At 35.3% G+C, this 17030-nt stretch overlaps 2 protein-coding genes across 3 annotated transcripts in view; one reads left to right on the top strand and one right to left on the bottom strand.

Moving 5' to 3' along the window:
• LOC148947798 (atrial natriuretic peptide-converting enzyme-like) overlaps nucleotides 1-5639 on the top strand; it is a 195628-nt gene extending 189989 nt beyond the window's left edge. Inside the window, exon 15 of the mRNA XM_089096239.1 lies at nucleotides 5371-5639. Coding sequence (XP_088952365.1) covers nucleotides 5371-5577 — 207 coding nt within the window. The 3' untranslated portion in view covers nucleotides 5578-5639. The remainder of the gene's footprint in view (nucleotides 1-5370) is intronic.
• Nucleotides 5640-10820: 5181 nt separating this feature from the next.
• Nucleotides 10821-16050, bottom strand: LOC148947797 (histone-lysine N-methyltransferase SETMAR-like). Of its 2 annotated transcripts, none has more exons than XM_089096238.1 (2): nucleotides 15920-16050; nucleotides 10821-11913 (listed from the first exon to the last, which is right to left on the bottom strand). In XM_089096238.1, exon 2 carries the CDS (start codon nucleotides 11873-11875, stop codon nucleotides 10919-10921), a length of 957 nt encoding a protein of 318 aa, XP_088952364.1. In that variant the 5' UTR covers nucleotides 11876-11913; nucleotides 15920-16050; the 3' UTR covers nucleotides 10821-10918. The 2 variants fall into 2 exon arrangements, with proteins under 2 accessions (XP_088952364.1, XP_088952363.1); XM_089096237.1 differs by having other exon boundaries at nucleotides 15701-16024.
• Nucleotides 16051-17030: the final 980 nt, after the last annotated feature.

Here is a 17030-nt window from a genome sequence, read left to right as displayed (position 1 = left end):
TTCAAGAATCTATAGTTTGGCCTGCTATTTGTATGCTGGAGAAAATTTTTCAGCAATTTTTAACAACATACACCCTCTTAAGAATCTGTACAAAATTAGTCGTATCTAATTTAGTTTCATACCTCCTCAAGTTGACCTGAAATAGAAAACTTGATACCATTTGCAAAAAAAACTGTTTGCTTTCTTTGATAGCTTGGATACACTTACGCTATTTTGATTTGGTTGAATTTTAAGAGCAGAAGCAGCCCCGAAAGTTTGAACATAATACCCTCAGTAGTTCTTGGGATAAGATGCCTTATTGGGAATTAGCATTAACACAGTGCATTTTGATTTAATCTTATGGCAACATTTAGTTTTTAAGCATAAAGTCAAATGGGAGGGATTATTTTCCCTCCAATCACTTTCGACTATAAAAAGAGGATCAGTCCTTCCTATTTTCAATCGAATGAGCCCTTTTTCAAAGTTCCTACGACAACTCCTTCCATACAAAGTGCCCTGGTCTAAACAACAACAACAACAAAAACATAATACATTATACCCACATCTATCTTCACTATAAAAATGTCAAGCTTTCCAATCACTTTTGACTATTAAAAAGGGCACTAGCCCTTTCAATTTCCAATAAAATGAGCCCTTTTGAAGTTTCTACGACAACGCTTTCAACAAAAACCTTATATGCCCCCAGGGCATAACTTACAACCCTCGACCTGAGGGCTGGGGGGAGGGGGGTTGTCATCCTCAAAGACCTAATTTCCAGAACTTTCTACTACGTTGAACAAAATGGTTATCTGAAAATTTTGATTGGATGTTTTTGGGGGAATGGTGGGCGTGAGAAGGGGTTAGTTACCCTCCAATCACGTTCAACTATTAAAAGGGCACTAGCCCTCTCAATTTCTAATTAAATGAGTCCCTTATGAAGTTTTTACGACAACTCTATCATTAAAAACCTTATATGCCCCCAGGGCACAACTTACAACCTTTGCCCTGGGGACTCTGGGGGGTTTGTCATCCTTAAATACATAATGTCAAGAACTTTCAACTACGTTGAGCAAAATGGCTATCTCTATACTTTGATTGAATGTGTTTGGGGAAGTGGTGGGCGTGAGAGGGGGGTTAATTACTCTCCACTTACTTTCGACTATTAAAAAGGGCAATTTCAATTTCCAATCAAATTAGCCCCTTTTGGAATTTCTACAACAACTTTCTATATAAACCTTATATGCCCCAGGGCATAACTTACAACCCTTTCACTGAGGGCTCTGATGGGTTTATCATCCTGAAAGACCTAATTTCCAGCACCTTCAACGATGCTAAACAATATAACTGGCTCAAAATTTTGATGTGATGTGTTTGGGAAAATAGTGGGCGCGGAAAGAAGGTTAATAACTCTCAAATCGCTTATTTCTATTAAAAACGGCACAAGCCCTTACAGTCTTAAGCCGGATGTGCTCTTTCCGAAGTTTCTGCAACATCACTAGCTACAAAAACCAAACATGCCCCAGGGTATAAATTACAGCCCTTTCCATGAGGGCTGTGGGGGAGTGTCCTCATCAAAAACATCATTTCTATCTGGAAATCCACAACATTGAACAAAATGGCTATTTAAAAATTTTGATTGGATGTGTTTGGGGAAAAGTGGGCGAGAGAGGGGGGCTAGTTGCCCTCAAATCCCTTTCGACTATTAAAAGCGCACTAGATCTTTGAATTTCCAATCGAATGAGCCCTTTTTAAAGTTTCTATGACAAAGATTTCAATAAAAACTTGAATGCCCCCAGGGCATAACTTATAACCCTTGCCCTGAGGAATCTGGGGGAAGTGTCCTGCTCAAAGTTGTAATTTCCTGAACTTTAACTGCGTAGAACAAAATGGCTATCTCAAATTTTGATTGTATGTGTTTGGGGATATCGTGGGCTTTGAAGGGGTGTTAGTTGCCTTCCAATTACTTTCGACTATTAAAAAGGGCACTAGCCATTTCAATTTCTAATCGAATGAGCCCTTTTTGAAGTTCCTACTACAACGCGTTCTATAAAAACTTATTTGCACCAAGGGCATAACTTACAACCCTTACCCTGAACGCTGTGAGGGGGCTTTCATCCTCAAAAACCTAATTTACAGAACTTAAAACTACGTCGAATAAAATGGCTATCTCAAAATTTTGATTGGATGTGTTTGGGGAAAAGGTGGGCTTGAGAGGGGAGTTAGTTGCCCACCAATCACTTTCGACTATTAAAAAGGACACTAGCCCTTTGAATTTCAAATCGAATGAGCCTTTTTTGAAGTTTCTACGACAACGCCTTCTATATACACCTTATATGCCCCCAGGGCATAACTTACAACCCTTGCCCTGAAGGCTGTGGGGGAGTGTCCTCCTCAAAAAGTAATTTCTATCTGGAATCAACTACACTGCGTAAAATGGCTAACTCACAATTTTGATTGAATGTGTTTGGGGGAATGATGGGCGGGGGGGGGGGGGCTAAATGCTCTCCATTCACTTTTGACTATTAAAAAGGGCACTAGCCCTTTGAATTTCCAATCGAATGAGCCGTTTTTGAAGTTTTACGACAACGCCTTCTATAAAAAAACTTATATGCCCCCAGAACATAGCTTACAACCCTTCCCTGAAGGTTGTTGGGGAGTGTCCTCCCCAAAAACATAATTTCTATCTGGAAATCAACTACGCTGAACAAATTGGCTATCTCAAAATTTTTATTGGTTGTGTTTCGGGAAATGGTGGGCTTGGATGGGATTTCAGTCGCCTTCCGATCACTTTCGACTATTAAAAAGGGCACAAGCCACTCCAATATCCAATTGAATGAGCCCTTTTCGAAGTTTCTAAGACAACTTCTTCTATACGAAGTGCCCTGCTCTAAAAGAACAAAATAATAAATGATGCATTGTGCCAACATCGTTCTTATATGCCCTCAGGGCATAACTTAAAACCCTTGCCCTGAGGGTTTTGGGGAGTGTCCTCCTCAAAAACATAATTTCTATCTGGAAATCAACTACGCTGAACAAAATTGCTATCTCAAAATTTTGATTGGATGTGTTTGGGAGAATGATGGGTATGGGGGAGGGGGGCTAGTTGCCCTCCAAGGACTTTCGACTATTAAAAAGGGCACTAGCCCTTTGAATTTCCAATCGAATGAGCCTCTTTTCAAGTTTCTACGACAACGCCTTCTATAAAAAACCTTAAATACCCCCAGGGCATAACTTGCAAACCTTGCCCCGAGGGCTGTGGGGGGAGTGTCCTCCTCAAAAGTATATTTTCTATCCTGAAATGAACTACGCTGAACAAAATGGCTCTCTCAAAATTTTGATTTGATGTCTTTGGGGGACTAATTGGCGTGGGGGGTAGTGGTCCTCCAACTACTTTTGACTAGTAAAAAGGGCATTATCCATACCAATTTCCAATCGAATGAGCCCTTTTCGAAGTTTCTAAGACAACTCCTTCGATACGAAGTGCCCGGGTCTGCCTATGAAAACGGCCTTTCTGATTCGGGAGTCATTCTTGTCCCAAGGAATTGGGACAAAATTCGAACTTTAGCGTAAAGAGCGAGGTATTGACTAGAGGTGACTCCCCAAATGTACCGAATACTTAGGCAGCGCTATTGCGCTGCCTATGAAAACGGCCTTTCTGATTCGGGAGTCATTCTTGTCCCAAGGAATTGGGACAAAATTCGAACTTTAGCATAAAGAGCGAGGTATTGACTAGGGGGTGACTCCCCTAATGTACCTAATAATTTATGTTCGTTTTAAGTTTTAATGTTGCTCCTTACTTTCAGTTGAAAAACTTGTTTTTTTATTTAATTATAACTCAGAAGTGAACTGAGGTAGACGCTAAATTTACAAAATGAGTGGTAAAGAATCTAAAATGAAGAATAATACCGTTGCATTAATGAGAATGGAATGCTAAATACCACTTATATAGCGTTCGTGGCAAAGCAGTGTTTTTTTTGCGATTTGATTCTACAGCCGTCTTTAAGGAGCACAGCTTTCTTTAAGTGTATTTGAAAATACACCACCAAACAAAACATTCAAGTTTCGGTTGTATATTAGCATTCATTCATATTTTGTTGTATAATATAATTAAAGTATGTGTAATATATGTGGCTTCTTTTAATTATGAAGTTTATAACTTGCCCCTCCAAAGAATCAGTACCATACACATGCACACAGATAAGAAGGCTGGCTATATTAATGTACTCTGAAAATAATTCGAGGGCTTTCGTATAAAATATTGGTAAAACGTGCCTAAAAGTACAAAACCAGCAGAAAAGTTATGAAAGACGTTCTATTGACACGGCCCCTCCCCCACCGTGTCCATAAAAATCTTCTGAGTCTCTGTTTTTCATGAAGTTTCGATGTTTGGTCTTTATGACATAGTGTGCAACTTAACTCGATTGACGTTTGCCGATAAACAACAAGACAGATTTGAATCTATATAAATGAAAACGTGAAGGACTCCAGCATAGTTGCTACTTTTTTGAGCTACTGTCCATTGATGAAGCTTCTCTCCTTGTACCTATATAAGGCATACACACCCTTATTCAACAGACTTAACAAAAATTTCAATAAGCTGTGGGGTCAAAGTTACATAAGTTGTATACTTAATGTTATAATCAGTGTCCGGTCAGTACAGACTGGATACTTACAAATGAAATCTACTATTTTTTGGGTGAAGGTGTGGTGAAAAAATCGAATATATATACATATGTATGTATATATATAAAGGCATATATATATTTTTATTTATATATATATATATATATATATATATATATATATATATATATATATATATATATATATATATATATATATATAATATTGTTCTAGAAAATAAAATGAGAAATTACATAAAAAACGCTAAACAATTGTAACTGAAGAAGTAAATTAAAAAGTGAAATAATTTGATATTACAACAAACCTCGAAAGAAAGGGTACTTATATGATTGCCCAGCATTGCCCAACATGCAAAACCTGAGACTAAAAACAATGCTAGCGACAGTTTAGAGCCTTGAAGGCTAAAGAGCCGGTCTTTGGCTAATCAGTATGATTATCATCAATGTCCTATTGGGCTGAACAATTTGAATTTCACCACTTTTGACTTTGATCGGTTAGAACTATCAGCTCTACGTTGTAGCACTGTGATTAAGCTTTGAACGAAAACCTTAATAGTACGATGAAAGATAAGGGAAGTAAGGTCTAAGATCTTAATGGCAAAAACAGGTCTTATATGACGAAGAATTTTCTGAGAAAAGCTTTTGTAGAGAATGATAGCACCCTCAATATTAGATATTTTTCTTTGATATGCTTACGAGAGTCCAAGCAGAATATTTCAGTAACTAAACGAAAGTTAATGCTTTTCAGGAAGAAATCTTCAATGGTGCGCCACTGTTGTGCCAAGAATCACAACAAGGAGCGTGGTCATTGGTTGGTATAGCCACGAGTTTCATGAACTGTAGACAGGGAATGAGAGAACTAAGTTTGTTTCAGGGCAAACCTTATGAGAGCGTTGCTCTATTAGCTAATTGGGTTGTAAGAACTATCCGAGTAACTCGACCAATTTCAAATTGAATTCCATTTTTGTATGTAAATTTATATATATATATATGTAAATAAAGTCACAAATTGTTTAGTTTTAAGTTCTCTGTTTTAACTTGTTTGTTTTTCACCTGACAGTGACGTTGTGATGATTGAGAAATGGTGGGGCAAAATTTGTATTAGTTATGAAGTAATGAATTTGTAAAATAAATGTTGCCTTTTCGCTTGACAAGAAACCGGAAGGAAAACACGCCCAGGAATGATAAAGGCCTGAGCTGCCGACCTTAGTAAGTGAAGAGAAATGACCAAAAGCTATAATTGTGAGAGCTGAAGGCCTTATCTTCCAACCAATCATTCAAGGAAAGCGGCATCGGGTAATAATTTCGACTGCCAGACCCAAGCTTAATTTTTCTATAGTTATATGGTCATATTTCTATGGTCATATTTTCTTGGTTTTTATCGTTTATTTTGCCTATTTTATATTCTTTCTTGGTTGTTCCCCCCTCAAAACAAAATCAAACATACCTGAATGCTCATAGCATTGAATATTTGCAACTGAATCATCCACTAACAACCCAGCGAACCTAGGCTGTCCCTCAAATTAGCTTGTTTCACCAGGGAAAGAATCCATTTCGCCTGCACTATCAGTCCTCAACTTAGCCTGACCATTTACAGTTGGTCAACTGAAATAGTTTAAAAGTCGAGCTGGACAAGCTGTTGAAGGTGGATTTAGAATAAATGTCAAATGTCGATGTTTTGCATAGGTAGTATTCGGAAATTAAACTGTTTTTTCAACGAGTTAAGTTGTAAAGGACTCTTGCATAATGAACTTCATTCAACACCCCCTGTAGAACAATGTTAAATCCTAACTTCACATGCTATCAGCAGGGGATTAAAAATCGAAATGATATTCACAAGTGGTAATTCAACTTATTAACACTTATTCTCACATATTAAACAAATAATATAAAAATATGTAATATAAACAATTTCTTAGCGCACAACATCCCTAACAGCCACTATGTTTGAAAAGAAATCGCGCAAGGATTTGTAGTTGGTTTTATTGGAAACATAAAAATAAATTTGGGATACTAGCTGAAACGGTGCTAGACGTTTTCCCCTGGAAAATCCCCCCCCCCATATTCTCCTAGATAATTTCGAATGTTTATTTCAAAAGAAACTGAAAGTTCTAATTACATGTTTAAGTCAGAGGCAACCACTATAGCGTTTCATATAGCAAAGAGCCATAAGGCTTCAATGTAGCATTTTTTTCCCAGAGGCGCTCCATGTTGAAATAACCTGAGAAGTTTTTTTCTTCGTTCTGAGCCAACTCATCGAAATTCCTATCAATGAGCACTAAAAACTCAAAAACTTCATCATCTTGTGTAGTAAGTGAGGTTTTTTAAAGCAAGATCTCTTACTCGGGTTCCCACTGATGCGATTTCAGGCAAAAACGGCCGTTTTTTTGTGAACCAACAAATTTCCTCCTTTTTTTGTTGCAAGTTTATACGTTCAACGGCTGCTTTGAAGAAACATAAGTTGCATGCACCTGAGAAACTGAACATGTTTATCAGAGGTTTTTCATTGATATTTGACAAAAAAATATGAAGGTCATGTCCTTTTAATCCAAGAATTTAATCCTTAGCGCCAGGGGGAATATTTTCAGGGAAATGAACATACAAGATTGGAATTTTATTTTTAATCAAGTATAGCTAGCCTAAGCTTATACAGGTTAGCCCTTTGAATGGAACTTGTTTTAGGAACTTGCTTCTAGAACTTGATTTAGCCTATTCCTATGCATTTGCTGTTTAAATATCTCACAATATTTTTATGAGATAAAAGTATTATGTTTCTTACGTTTCTCTGTTTAAATATTTCATAAATTTTTTTCGCTTCAACTGCTGAGGTGAGCCGTTTCTGTGTGAACATTTTTGCGATTTTGTTGTATCTGCTCTCCATGAGTCGTTTTGCTTTTTAAAAAAATCGCAAAATATAACAATAAGTTATTGCTTATTCCAATAAGTTATTGCAATAACTGTAATGAGCTGAAATGAGCTCGGGGCTTATGGCTGAAAATTGATTAGAGTGAAAATCTTGCAGGCCCTTATCAAAAGCCATTGCTGAAAATTGATTAGAGTAAAATCTTACAGGCCCACATTACCTTAAAAAGAAATATAAATATTTTCAATTCATATTTATAGAAAAGAACCATCGACAATTTTATATCTAGAAAGGACTTATTGTAGCTTATTGAGGTTTGAAGTATAAGCAAATAATAATTGCAATAGGTTATTGTAAGCGCAAATGAACGCAAAAGCAATAACTGCACTAAGCAAATGAGCGCAAACAATTGAAATTGTTATTGCAATAATTGTAATAAGCTGAAATGAACGCTTGGAGAAAGAATTTCGCTTAAAAAATAAATAGTGTCGAATTAATCTTATCTGCAAAGTATGGTGACAATACGTTAAAGTGGGCAAGGTGTAGTGCTTAATTGGAAAGATAGTAAAAAATTATTCTTATTGCTTAGCAAGCATAAGAAATTAGAGAATTTAAGTAGTAACCCGCGTTCAAATCAATTATTTTAATTATTGCGATTACTTTTTTCAATTTTTAACGTTCATTTGCTTATTGCAGTTATTGCTATTGCGTTCATTTGCGCTTACAATAACCTATTGCAATCATTATTTTTTTATTGTACTTCAAACCTCAATAACAAAGGGTTTCGAAATCCGTTTCGTGATATTCCTGGAAATACTTTCCTGCTCGGCCGCTCATCTCGAAAACTGCTGGAAGGCAAAAACGAGAAAGTGGAAAGCACTGGAGTGCGAAAACTAGTGGAATACGAGTAGAATTTATAGTAATACGTCTGTTTTAGAGTTTGATTAGTTGAATATTTGAATTGAGAAATTAAAGCCAACTTACCAAAGTAGTAGGGATGGGACCTATTTTCTGGTTTTTCTGGAATCCTGGATTCCAGATTTATAGTTTCTAAGATTATAGAAACCCATATTCTGGAAAATCTGGGAGGTGAAGCCCCAACCAAAGTATTGCCGCATGAGCCCTAACTTACACATAGGGCTTAGTTTCCATCTGAACTTTGGAGTGGAAGCAGGACAGTAATGCAAAAGCAACAACCAAACACTAATCTTTATTGCCTTTCTTTCCTCCCTCAGATGGATAACAATCTACATGGAAACTATGCACCAGTATTAGCTGGGTAAATATATAAATATTATAGAATTTAGGCAGGAAAACAAGGGTTAAAAATGAAAATGAAGAGCAAAGACAAACGCGGCTAAAAGACGTACGACACCGAACAAATGAGGGAGTCAAAAATGAAAATGAAGAGCAGTGACTCAATGAAAATCAGCCTGGACAGCGAGAATCAAAACATGTCAAAAATGAAAATGATAGCGATGATGATTGGGTTTGGGGTTCTGACATGGATAGGGTCGTCAATGCCTACCATACCTTTGTTAAAAAAAACAAGGTTCGGTGATATGTATTTCATAATGACAAAAGGTTAGCCGAGGTGTAACGAACCAAACAAATTGAATATGATAGCGATCATGGTTAGGTTTTGGATTTTGACATAAATAATGTCATCAATACCTACCATACTTTTAAAAATCAAAAATATGAACTGGATACATCGTTGGAAGAAAAAGTATGTTTTGTCCCACCACCTGAAAAATTAAAATAAACAAAGGTTCGGCAATATATCTTTCATAATGCTAAAAGAGAAGCCAAGACAAAAGAAGAAGTTTTTGTCCCACCACCTGAACAGTTAAAAGAAACAAAGGTTGTCGTCAATGCCCTCCATACTTTGTAATTTCAAAAACCTAGACAATCTTTGGAAGAAAAAGAAGTTTTTGTCCCACCACCTGAACAATTGAAAGAAACAAAGGTTCGGCGATTTGTCTTTCATAATTACAAAAGACAAGCCGAGGTAAAAGTTAAAGGTCTATAAAAAAACGTAATTTTACAAAAGCACCACTTCTAATTTAAGGTCCATTTGGACGTCATGACATCAAGAAAATGCTCAAATTGTCTGCGCTTAGAAGACAGGGGACAGTGAAAATCTATATATAGAAGCCTGCCGCGTGCAGAGTGCCGGGGCCCGGTGGCAAAGCCAAATTAATATATATATATATATATATATATATATATATATATATATATATATATATATCAATATATCATCAATATTATATCAGTATATCAATATTATCATATAAGTGAGCAATAATTGTGTATGTGTGTATTTTTTTTTTTTGAAAATGGCTCTATATTTTTTCGGGAAAATTGACACTCTGGGATATTCTGGCCTAAAAAAACGATTTGGATAGATCAGAAGTTAGAGATAATTCGTTAAGAGCCTTTATTTTAGAAAAATAGAATTAATGAGTGACGTCATTTTTATACACATCAGTGTTGCAAAACGTTGTCACACTTCTGTGGAAAAATTAAAGATTTTTATGTATGGAGAGGTCTATATTAAGATGCTTAAAGAGCAAAAAACTGGTAATTGTAGAAACATTTGCATATATTTTGATAAGGGGTTACAACAATTCAAAAACCTTAAAAAAGAAAACAAAAAGATTGAAGCTTAGTAGAAATCACTGTTTGAAATCGGACTTGTGGTAATAATCAAACATCTTTGAATATACGACAGTATGAAAAGAAATGAAATTGCATAAAGAGCAAAAAAATGGTAATTGCGAAAATATTTGTATATATTTTAGCAAGGGATTACAACAATTCAAAAACCTTAAAAGAGAAAACCAAAAGTTTGAAGTTTAGTAGAAATTGTTAGAAAGACATCATTACCAAATTTATTTTCTTATAAGTACAAGCATTGTCTTTTTAAGACATGAAAAAAAGTTGAAAAAATTTTCAAGTTCAGTTTAGAATAGATAAAGTTATTTTGTAAACTTCAAAAATATTTACTGTGCCTGAGCAATAATTCTAATGTTTTAATTAAAACCAGGAAAATACCTGAAAATTTAAAAATCCGTTTGTTTTTTTGTTAGGTAGAATCAACTCACCACGCGAATAAGCTTATAGGCTTGAATGAAACCAGCTGTATATTGCCAGTAGGAAGGCCCAAAATAGAAACTTTAAAAGTATTACAAATGATGATTCTCTATTTTGACAAAGAATTACAACAATTCAAAAATCTTAAGAAAGAAAACCAAAAGTTTGAAGCTTAGTATATACCTTTGTTAAAAATCAGACTAGCTTCAATAATCAAATATCTTTGAAAAGAAAACAGTAAGAAATGACATCAAATTCCGTAGAGAGCAAAAAACTGGTAATTGCAAAAATGTGTGTACATATTTTAACAAGGGATTGCAACAATTCAAAAAAATTAAAAAAGATCCACGGCGGATATCAGCTCCTCATCGTCACAAAAACGCTTTCCACGAAGGTCGGACTTCATGGCACGAAACAGGTGGAAGTCGCTTGGGGCCAGATCCGGATTGTAGGGTGGGTGATCCAACTGTCCAAAGCCCATCTGATTGATTGTGGCTTGTGCCACGCGGCTCTTGTGCACCGGCGCATTGTCATGAAGAAGGAGAACACCACGAGTCAGCATTCCTCGCCTCTTTGTCTTGATTGCCTGGCGCAAATTAACCATCGGATCCGAGTAATAGGCACCAGTGATGGTAGACCTTCTGGGCAAGTAGTCGATTAGCAGGAGATCTTTCGAATCCCAGAAGACTGATGCCATCACCTTGCCTGCAGAGGATTGGGTCCGAAACTTCCTTGGAGGCGACGAGTCACTGTGTTTCCACTGCATGGAGGCGATCTTGCTCTCAGGGTCCCAGTGGTGTACCCAGGTTTCGTCTCCAGTCACAAGTCGCAAATGGAAGTCTCCTGGGTCTCTCCTGTAGAGCTCGAGAAGTTGTGAACTGACCTGCATCCGCTGCTGTCGATCTTGCACTTGAAGATTTCGAGGCACCCATCTGGCAGACACTTTGGAGAGATGAAGATGGTCCTGAAGAATGTTGAAAACGCTCCCTTCAGAAATGCCAACTTCGGTTGCAACTTCTTTGACCTTTAAAAGAAGATCAGCCATGACAAGGTCTTCCACACGCCAGATGACCTCCGGAGTCGTCACTTCCAAAGGTAGACCGGACCTTGGGTCGTCTTCCAGGGACTGACGGCCCCGCTTGAACTCTGCGGCCCATTTGGCGACCGTGGAATACTTGGGAGCGTCTTGCTGGTACACCTTGGCCAACCGATTTGTGATTTCTCTTGCCGAGGAACCTTCTTTTACAAGGAATTTGATCACTGCTCTGTACTCGAGCACTGACGAATCCATTTCTACAGTGATATAATGACTTTGGAGTCTTCTTATACCTGAAAGTACAAAGCAAAATGAACAGTTTTCAGGCTGTGAATATCATTTACCTAGATAAGCATGCATGCAGGCTTAGAACTTATTTTGTCATTTCTAAGTGATCCGTTCTACGAACTTATTGAACGTCTCTCGTATGAACTTTGCCCAATGTTTACATATAGTATTAGTTATTGGGAAGTATACAGACATTTTCAAGGGAGATTTTTCCGGTAGTTGGGGGGGGGGGTGTCGGGGGTTACTTGGGAGGATATTTCCATAGAGGAAGTTTCCATGGTGGAATGGACATTGCTATGAAGGGGGCACCGGATTTCCCAGCATTATTTCAAAAACGATCAGAAATTAAAAAAAAAAAAAAAACAAATTTTCAACTGAAAGTAAGTTGCACTTCAAAACTCAAAAGGAGCAGAAATTTTTACGTATATGATTGGGTTTGCCCCCTAGTCAATACCTGACTATACGCTAAATTTTTTTAGTACTTTCAAAAGAGCTATTTGTTCTAATTAAAGGCCTTTGTAATTAAGGGGTCATTCTTAAAGAATTGGAACAAAATTTATACTTTAGCGTAAAGAGCAAGTTATTTACTAAGGGGAGAGCCCCCCTAATATACGTAATAAAAATATACGAATATAGAAGTTTGTTACGTAAGTTAATTCGTAAATTAAGCATATTTATTACTTATAAAAACGCTCGTAAATAAAATTAAACAACTTTCGAGAAAGCCATAAACAAAAAAGGTAAAATTAATATGCAAATTTAGTTTTAATTATTCATGTTCGGTGAGCCAAATCAAAACCTGCATTAATTCAAAAACGTTCAGAAATCAAATAAAAAAAAAGAAGTTTTTTAACTGAAAGTAAGGAGTGACATTAAAACTTAAAACGAACAGAAATTATTCCGTATATGATAGGGACTGTCCCCTCCTCAACGCCTCGCTCTTTACGCTAAATTTTGAATCTGTCTCAAAACTCGATTTTTTAAACAATAAAAAAAAATTACGTAAAGAGCGAGGCGTCGAGGAGGGGAACAGCCCCTTTCATATACGAAATAATTTCTGTTCGTTTTAAGTTTTAATGTCGCTCCTAACTTTCAGTTAAAAAAACGTGTTTTTTCATTTAACATATATAAGATCTAATTCATAAGATCTAATAGGAAAATTTAAATTTATTCTAGAAATGAGATGAGAAATAACACAAAAATAGCAAAAAGATTGTAACTAAAGAACAAAAACCCAAAAATGAAGTTATTTGACATTACAACAATTCTTGAAAGAGAAGGTACCCGCATCTTGCTGCGTTCCATTGTCCAACATGCAAAATGTGAGACAAAAGCTACAGTTTCGAGCCTTGAAGGCTAAAAAACTGGTTTTTGGCTCATGAAAAGACAATATATATATATATATATATATATATATATATATATATATATATATATATATATATATATATATATATATATATATATATATATATATATATATATATATATATATATATATATATATATATATATATATATATATATATATATATATATATATACTATATATATATATATATATATATATTTTTATATATATATATATATATATATATATATATATATATATATATATATATATATATATATATATATATACATATATATATATATATATGAGTGTGTAAATACACTCATAAAATGTTTAGTTCTAAGTTTTCTGTTTTTGCTTGTATTTTTCAACTGACAGTAGTGTTGCAGTGACTGAGAAATTCCAAGCAAAAACCTGTATGAGGTTTTAAGTAATGAATTTGTAAAATTAAAGTAGGAGTTTTAATTGACAATAAGCCGGTTCTTATATTCGAAAAGTTTGTGGTAACGAACTGGAAGTGAGGAGCGACTTGGATCAATAGTAACTGAAACTGTAAAAAACAGAATTTTGATAACCATAGATACATTAAAAGAATTGAATTTTTAACCTGATTCAAAATATTAAAATTCCATTGAGTTTAATGTTGCCCATCAAAAGCTATGGGCTAGAGAAAGTTTGCCTAATTTTCGAAAAAGGGGAATACCAGCCCCAAAAAGCTATCTAAACAAAATTACACTGTCAGATTCAACATAAGAGAACCCAATTGTAGAGATTTCAAGCTCCAATCTACAAAAATGTGGAATTTTGTAGTTTTTAGTAGAAAAAAGATCACGGATGCGTGTTTATTTGTTTCTTTGGTTGTTTTTCCCAGGGGCAATCGTATCGAAATAATTGCCCTAAAAGAGCGGGAGATAGCTCCTTTGAACGGAAGTAAAAAGTTGCAATGCAATTTTTAAGTGACGAAAAAGATTGGAGGGCACCCAGTCCCGTCTCATGCCCAATTTTCTCCAAAGACATCCAATCAAAATTTTAAGATGGATATTTAATTCAGCATAGTCAAAGGTCTAATAACTGCGCTTGTAGTGATGAAATGATCCTCCATAGTCCCCGTGGAAAGAAATGTAAATTACACAAATAACCCAAATTGTTCACGTATAGTATTTGTTATCAGGAAATGTGAGAAAGTTTTCGGGTTAATTTTTTGCGGGGAGGGGGATATTTTCCATAGGCTGAATTTTCTGGGGGAGGGAAAGTATCCGGAAATATTATACAGGGGAAGGGAAAGGGATTTCTCGGCTTGCTTTGAAAAACAGTTAGAGATTAAATAAAAAAAAGAATGCCGTAAATTCTGACTTTTTGTCCTGATCTTTTAGGAAATATTACTCAAACACAAGAGCCCATGATTTTGAATGGGAAGTATTTTTAAAGAGCTTTAAGACTTTAGAGTAAAGAGCAAGGGTTAAGGAAGGGGCGGTCCCTCTTCATATACAGAATAATTTTTTTTAGTTCTAAGTTTTAATATTGCTCCTTAATCTCAGTTAAAAAACTTGTTTTTTTCCTATCTTGGGATAAAAGCCTGAGCTCCCAACCGTAGCGAGCAAAAGGAAATGATGTGAGGCTATATTTGTGAAGGCTTAAAAAACTTGTTTTTTTCCTTTCTTGGGATTAAGGCCTGAGATGCCGACCGTAGCGAGCAAAGGGAAATGATGTGAGGCTATATTTGTGAAGGCTGAAGGCCTCAATAGCCAACCATTGCGATTCAAGGAAAGTGGCATCAAGTACTGCAATACGAAAAGAGGCAACAAAAAGAAGAGAGGTGATTCATATATATATATATATATATATATATATATATATATATATATATATATATATAAGTAGTTTTTCGCATGTTAGCGGATAAGTCTTCACTTGTGAAAAAAACAGGGTGATCAATTTCTTTTCATTGTAGAAGCACGCTGCTAAAACGATGCTCTTCTTGCATCTAAAAGGAACAATAATCATTGAATATGAAAGCTCTTAGTCATGCTAAGTATAATATTTGGACTTATAGCCACTAGCAAGTTTTTGAACATCAATAATAGCTTGTTGTTACCTCTGTAACTCACGCTATTTAGTAATGCTGATGAAGGTAGTGTGGAACTCTTTTGTTTCTAATCGGGTCTTTTTAAGATATACTGTTTTTAACGTTACCAGATTTGTTTAGCTGTAAAAAAAAAAAAAAAAAAAAAAAAAAAAAAATCAAATAGACCAACACACTGTCTAGAATTACATACAGTAGCAAAAATATTAAGGTTTCCCAAATGGTTTTCTGCAATATGGGCTATTATCCGTTTTATTCAGCACTAAATATTTAAATAAATCAATACACTACCTTTTTTCTCTTCAACTAATATTAATAAATTGCAACTAGCTGTTTGTATTAAATACATATTTACCTGTCAAATTAAGTGGATCTAGGTTTTCATAAGAGGCTCAATATTTGATGCATTTGTCGTCTTATTTAGATTTAAATGAGAATGGGGTATGCAAGTACAACATGCAGGTAAGTTCTTAGTCATCATAAACTTCATAAAATAGACGAAACTTTTCATGAAGGTCTTTTCTTTCATAAATCTTGCCGTTTTTTGGTGAGAACAACTTAGCGTTTTGAATACCTCTGTTGATATTATGTGCCTACGCCGAGCTTAGTCAAAGCTACTGACGCTAATTAGCGAGTTTCAGAAATCTACTAACTGTGCAGTCTTGCATTGTTATTACTAGTTTTGACACACAAATTCAATACTACACGCTTTACTGAACCAGTCTGAATGTTATGCCTTAAAAAGCTCATCTTGATTCGCATGTGACGCTAAAATGGTTGTGGGACTCTAAAACCTGTTTTGGCTCTACGTTTTGATCTTTCTTTGTTCGTGAATTCCTCAGAGCGAATTATTTGTTTAAGTGTCATCTTTCTTTGGAAGTAAAATTTAATCATCTATAGGTGCCTCTTATTTGAAATAACAATTTAGCGGGAAATCTCGACAGCATTTTTTAAATTTACATGGGCACTATTTAAAAATAAACTAACTTTTGGGATATGGTAAGAGAGTAATCTATTCCAAGCAGGTATTAGTGACGCTGATCGTACTTTTATCTATAGTATCACTATAGAGAATCTCTAAGGGCTATTTATTTTTACCAGGTTATCTACCTGAGCAAGTTCTACAAGACAGAGTTGAAGTAAGGGTTTTCTCAGGGGACCCAAATGTGGACTTTGGTTCCCCTGCTGCACCATCAATACTAATAATAACACTTATTTACCCACCATATAAAAAAATAGATTATAGTGGAGCACTACAAAAAGAGAAAAGAAAAAGAAACCAGCTTCAAAAAGATAAAGATACAACACTCAGTGTAGGCTAATTCACAACACTCAAGTAAATGCAGGTGAGAAATATGGTAAATTTCTACCAAATCATATTATTGAGTTAGGAATAAAGTTAATTCACAGTTTAATGCCTTTTTTATGCTTATTACAAATATAATAATCACTTCTATCGGTATTTAATTTCAGCCCCCCCCCCTCAATGTCCAAATTCAGGGTTAGGTTGTATATACATAAAACTTTACGTGGATTATATAGGGGGGGGGGGCAGAAATTAATTTACAGTAGAAATTATTACTGTAATCGTAATCAGTAGGCTATAAAAAAAGGAATCAAGTGGTATATTCACTTTATGCATAAGTCAATAATATGATTTGGCAGAAATTTACCAGAAACATTGT

The sequence above is a fragment of the Artemia sp. Qi Xiang Cuo genome, chromosome 10 (assembly GCF_049724085.1).
Source record: "Artemia sp. Qi Xiang Cuo chromosome 10, ASM4972408v1, whole genome shotgun sequence".
Taxonomy (NCBI): Eukaryota; Metazoa; Arthropoda; class Branchiopoda; order Anostraca; family Artemiidae; genus Artemia; species Artemia sp. Qi Xiang Cuo.
Note: the sequence above shows the minus strand (reverse complement) of the source record. Positions and strands in the feature narration are given on the sequence as shown.

What these genes read in the sequence shown, in the direction of transcription:
- LOC148947797 (XM_089096238.1), bottom strand. Translation starts at nt 11,875, where the DNA reads ATGGATTCGTCAGTGCTCGAGTACAGAGCAGTGATCAAATTCCTTGTA.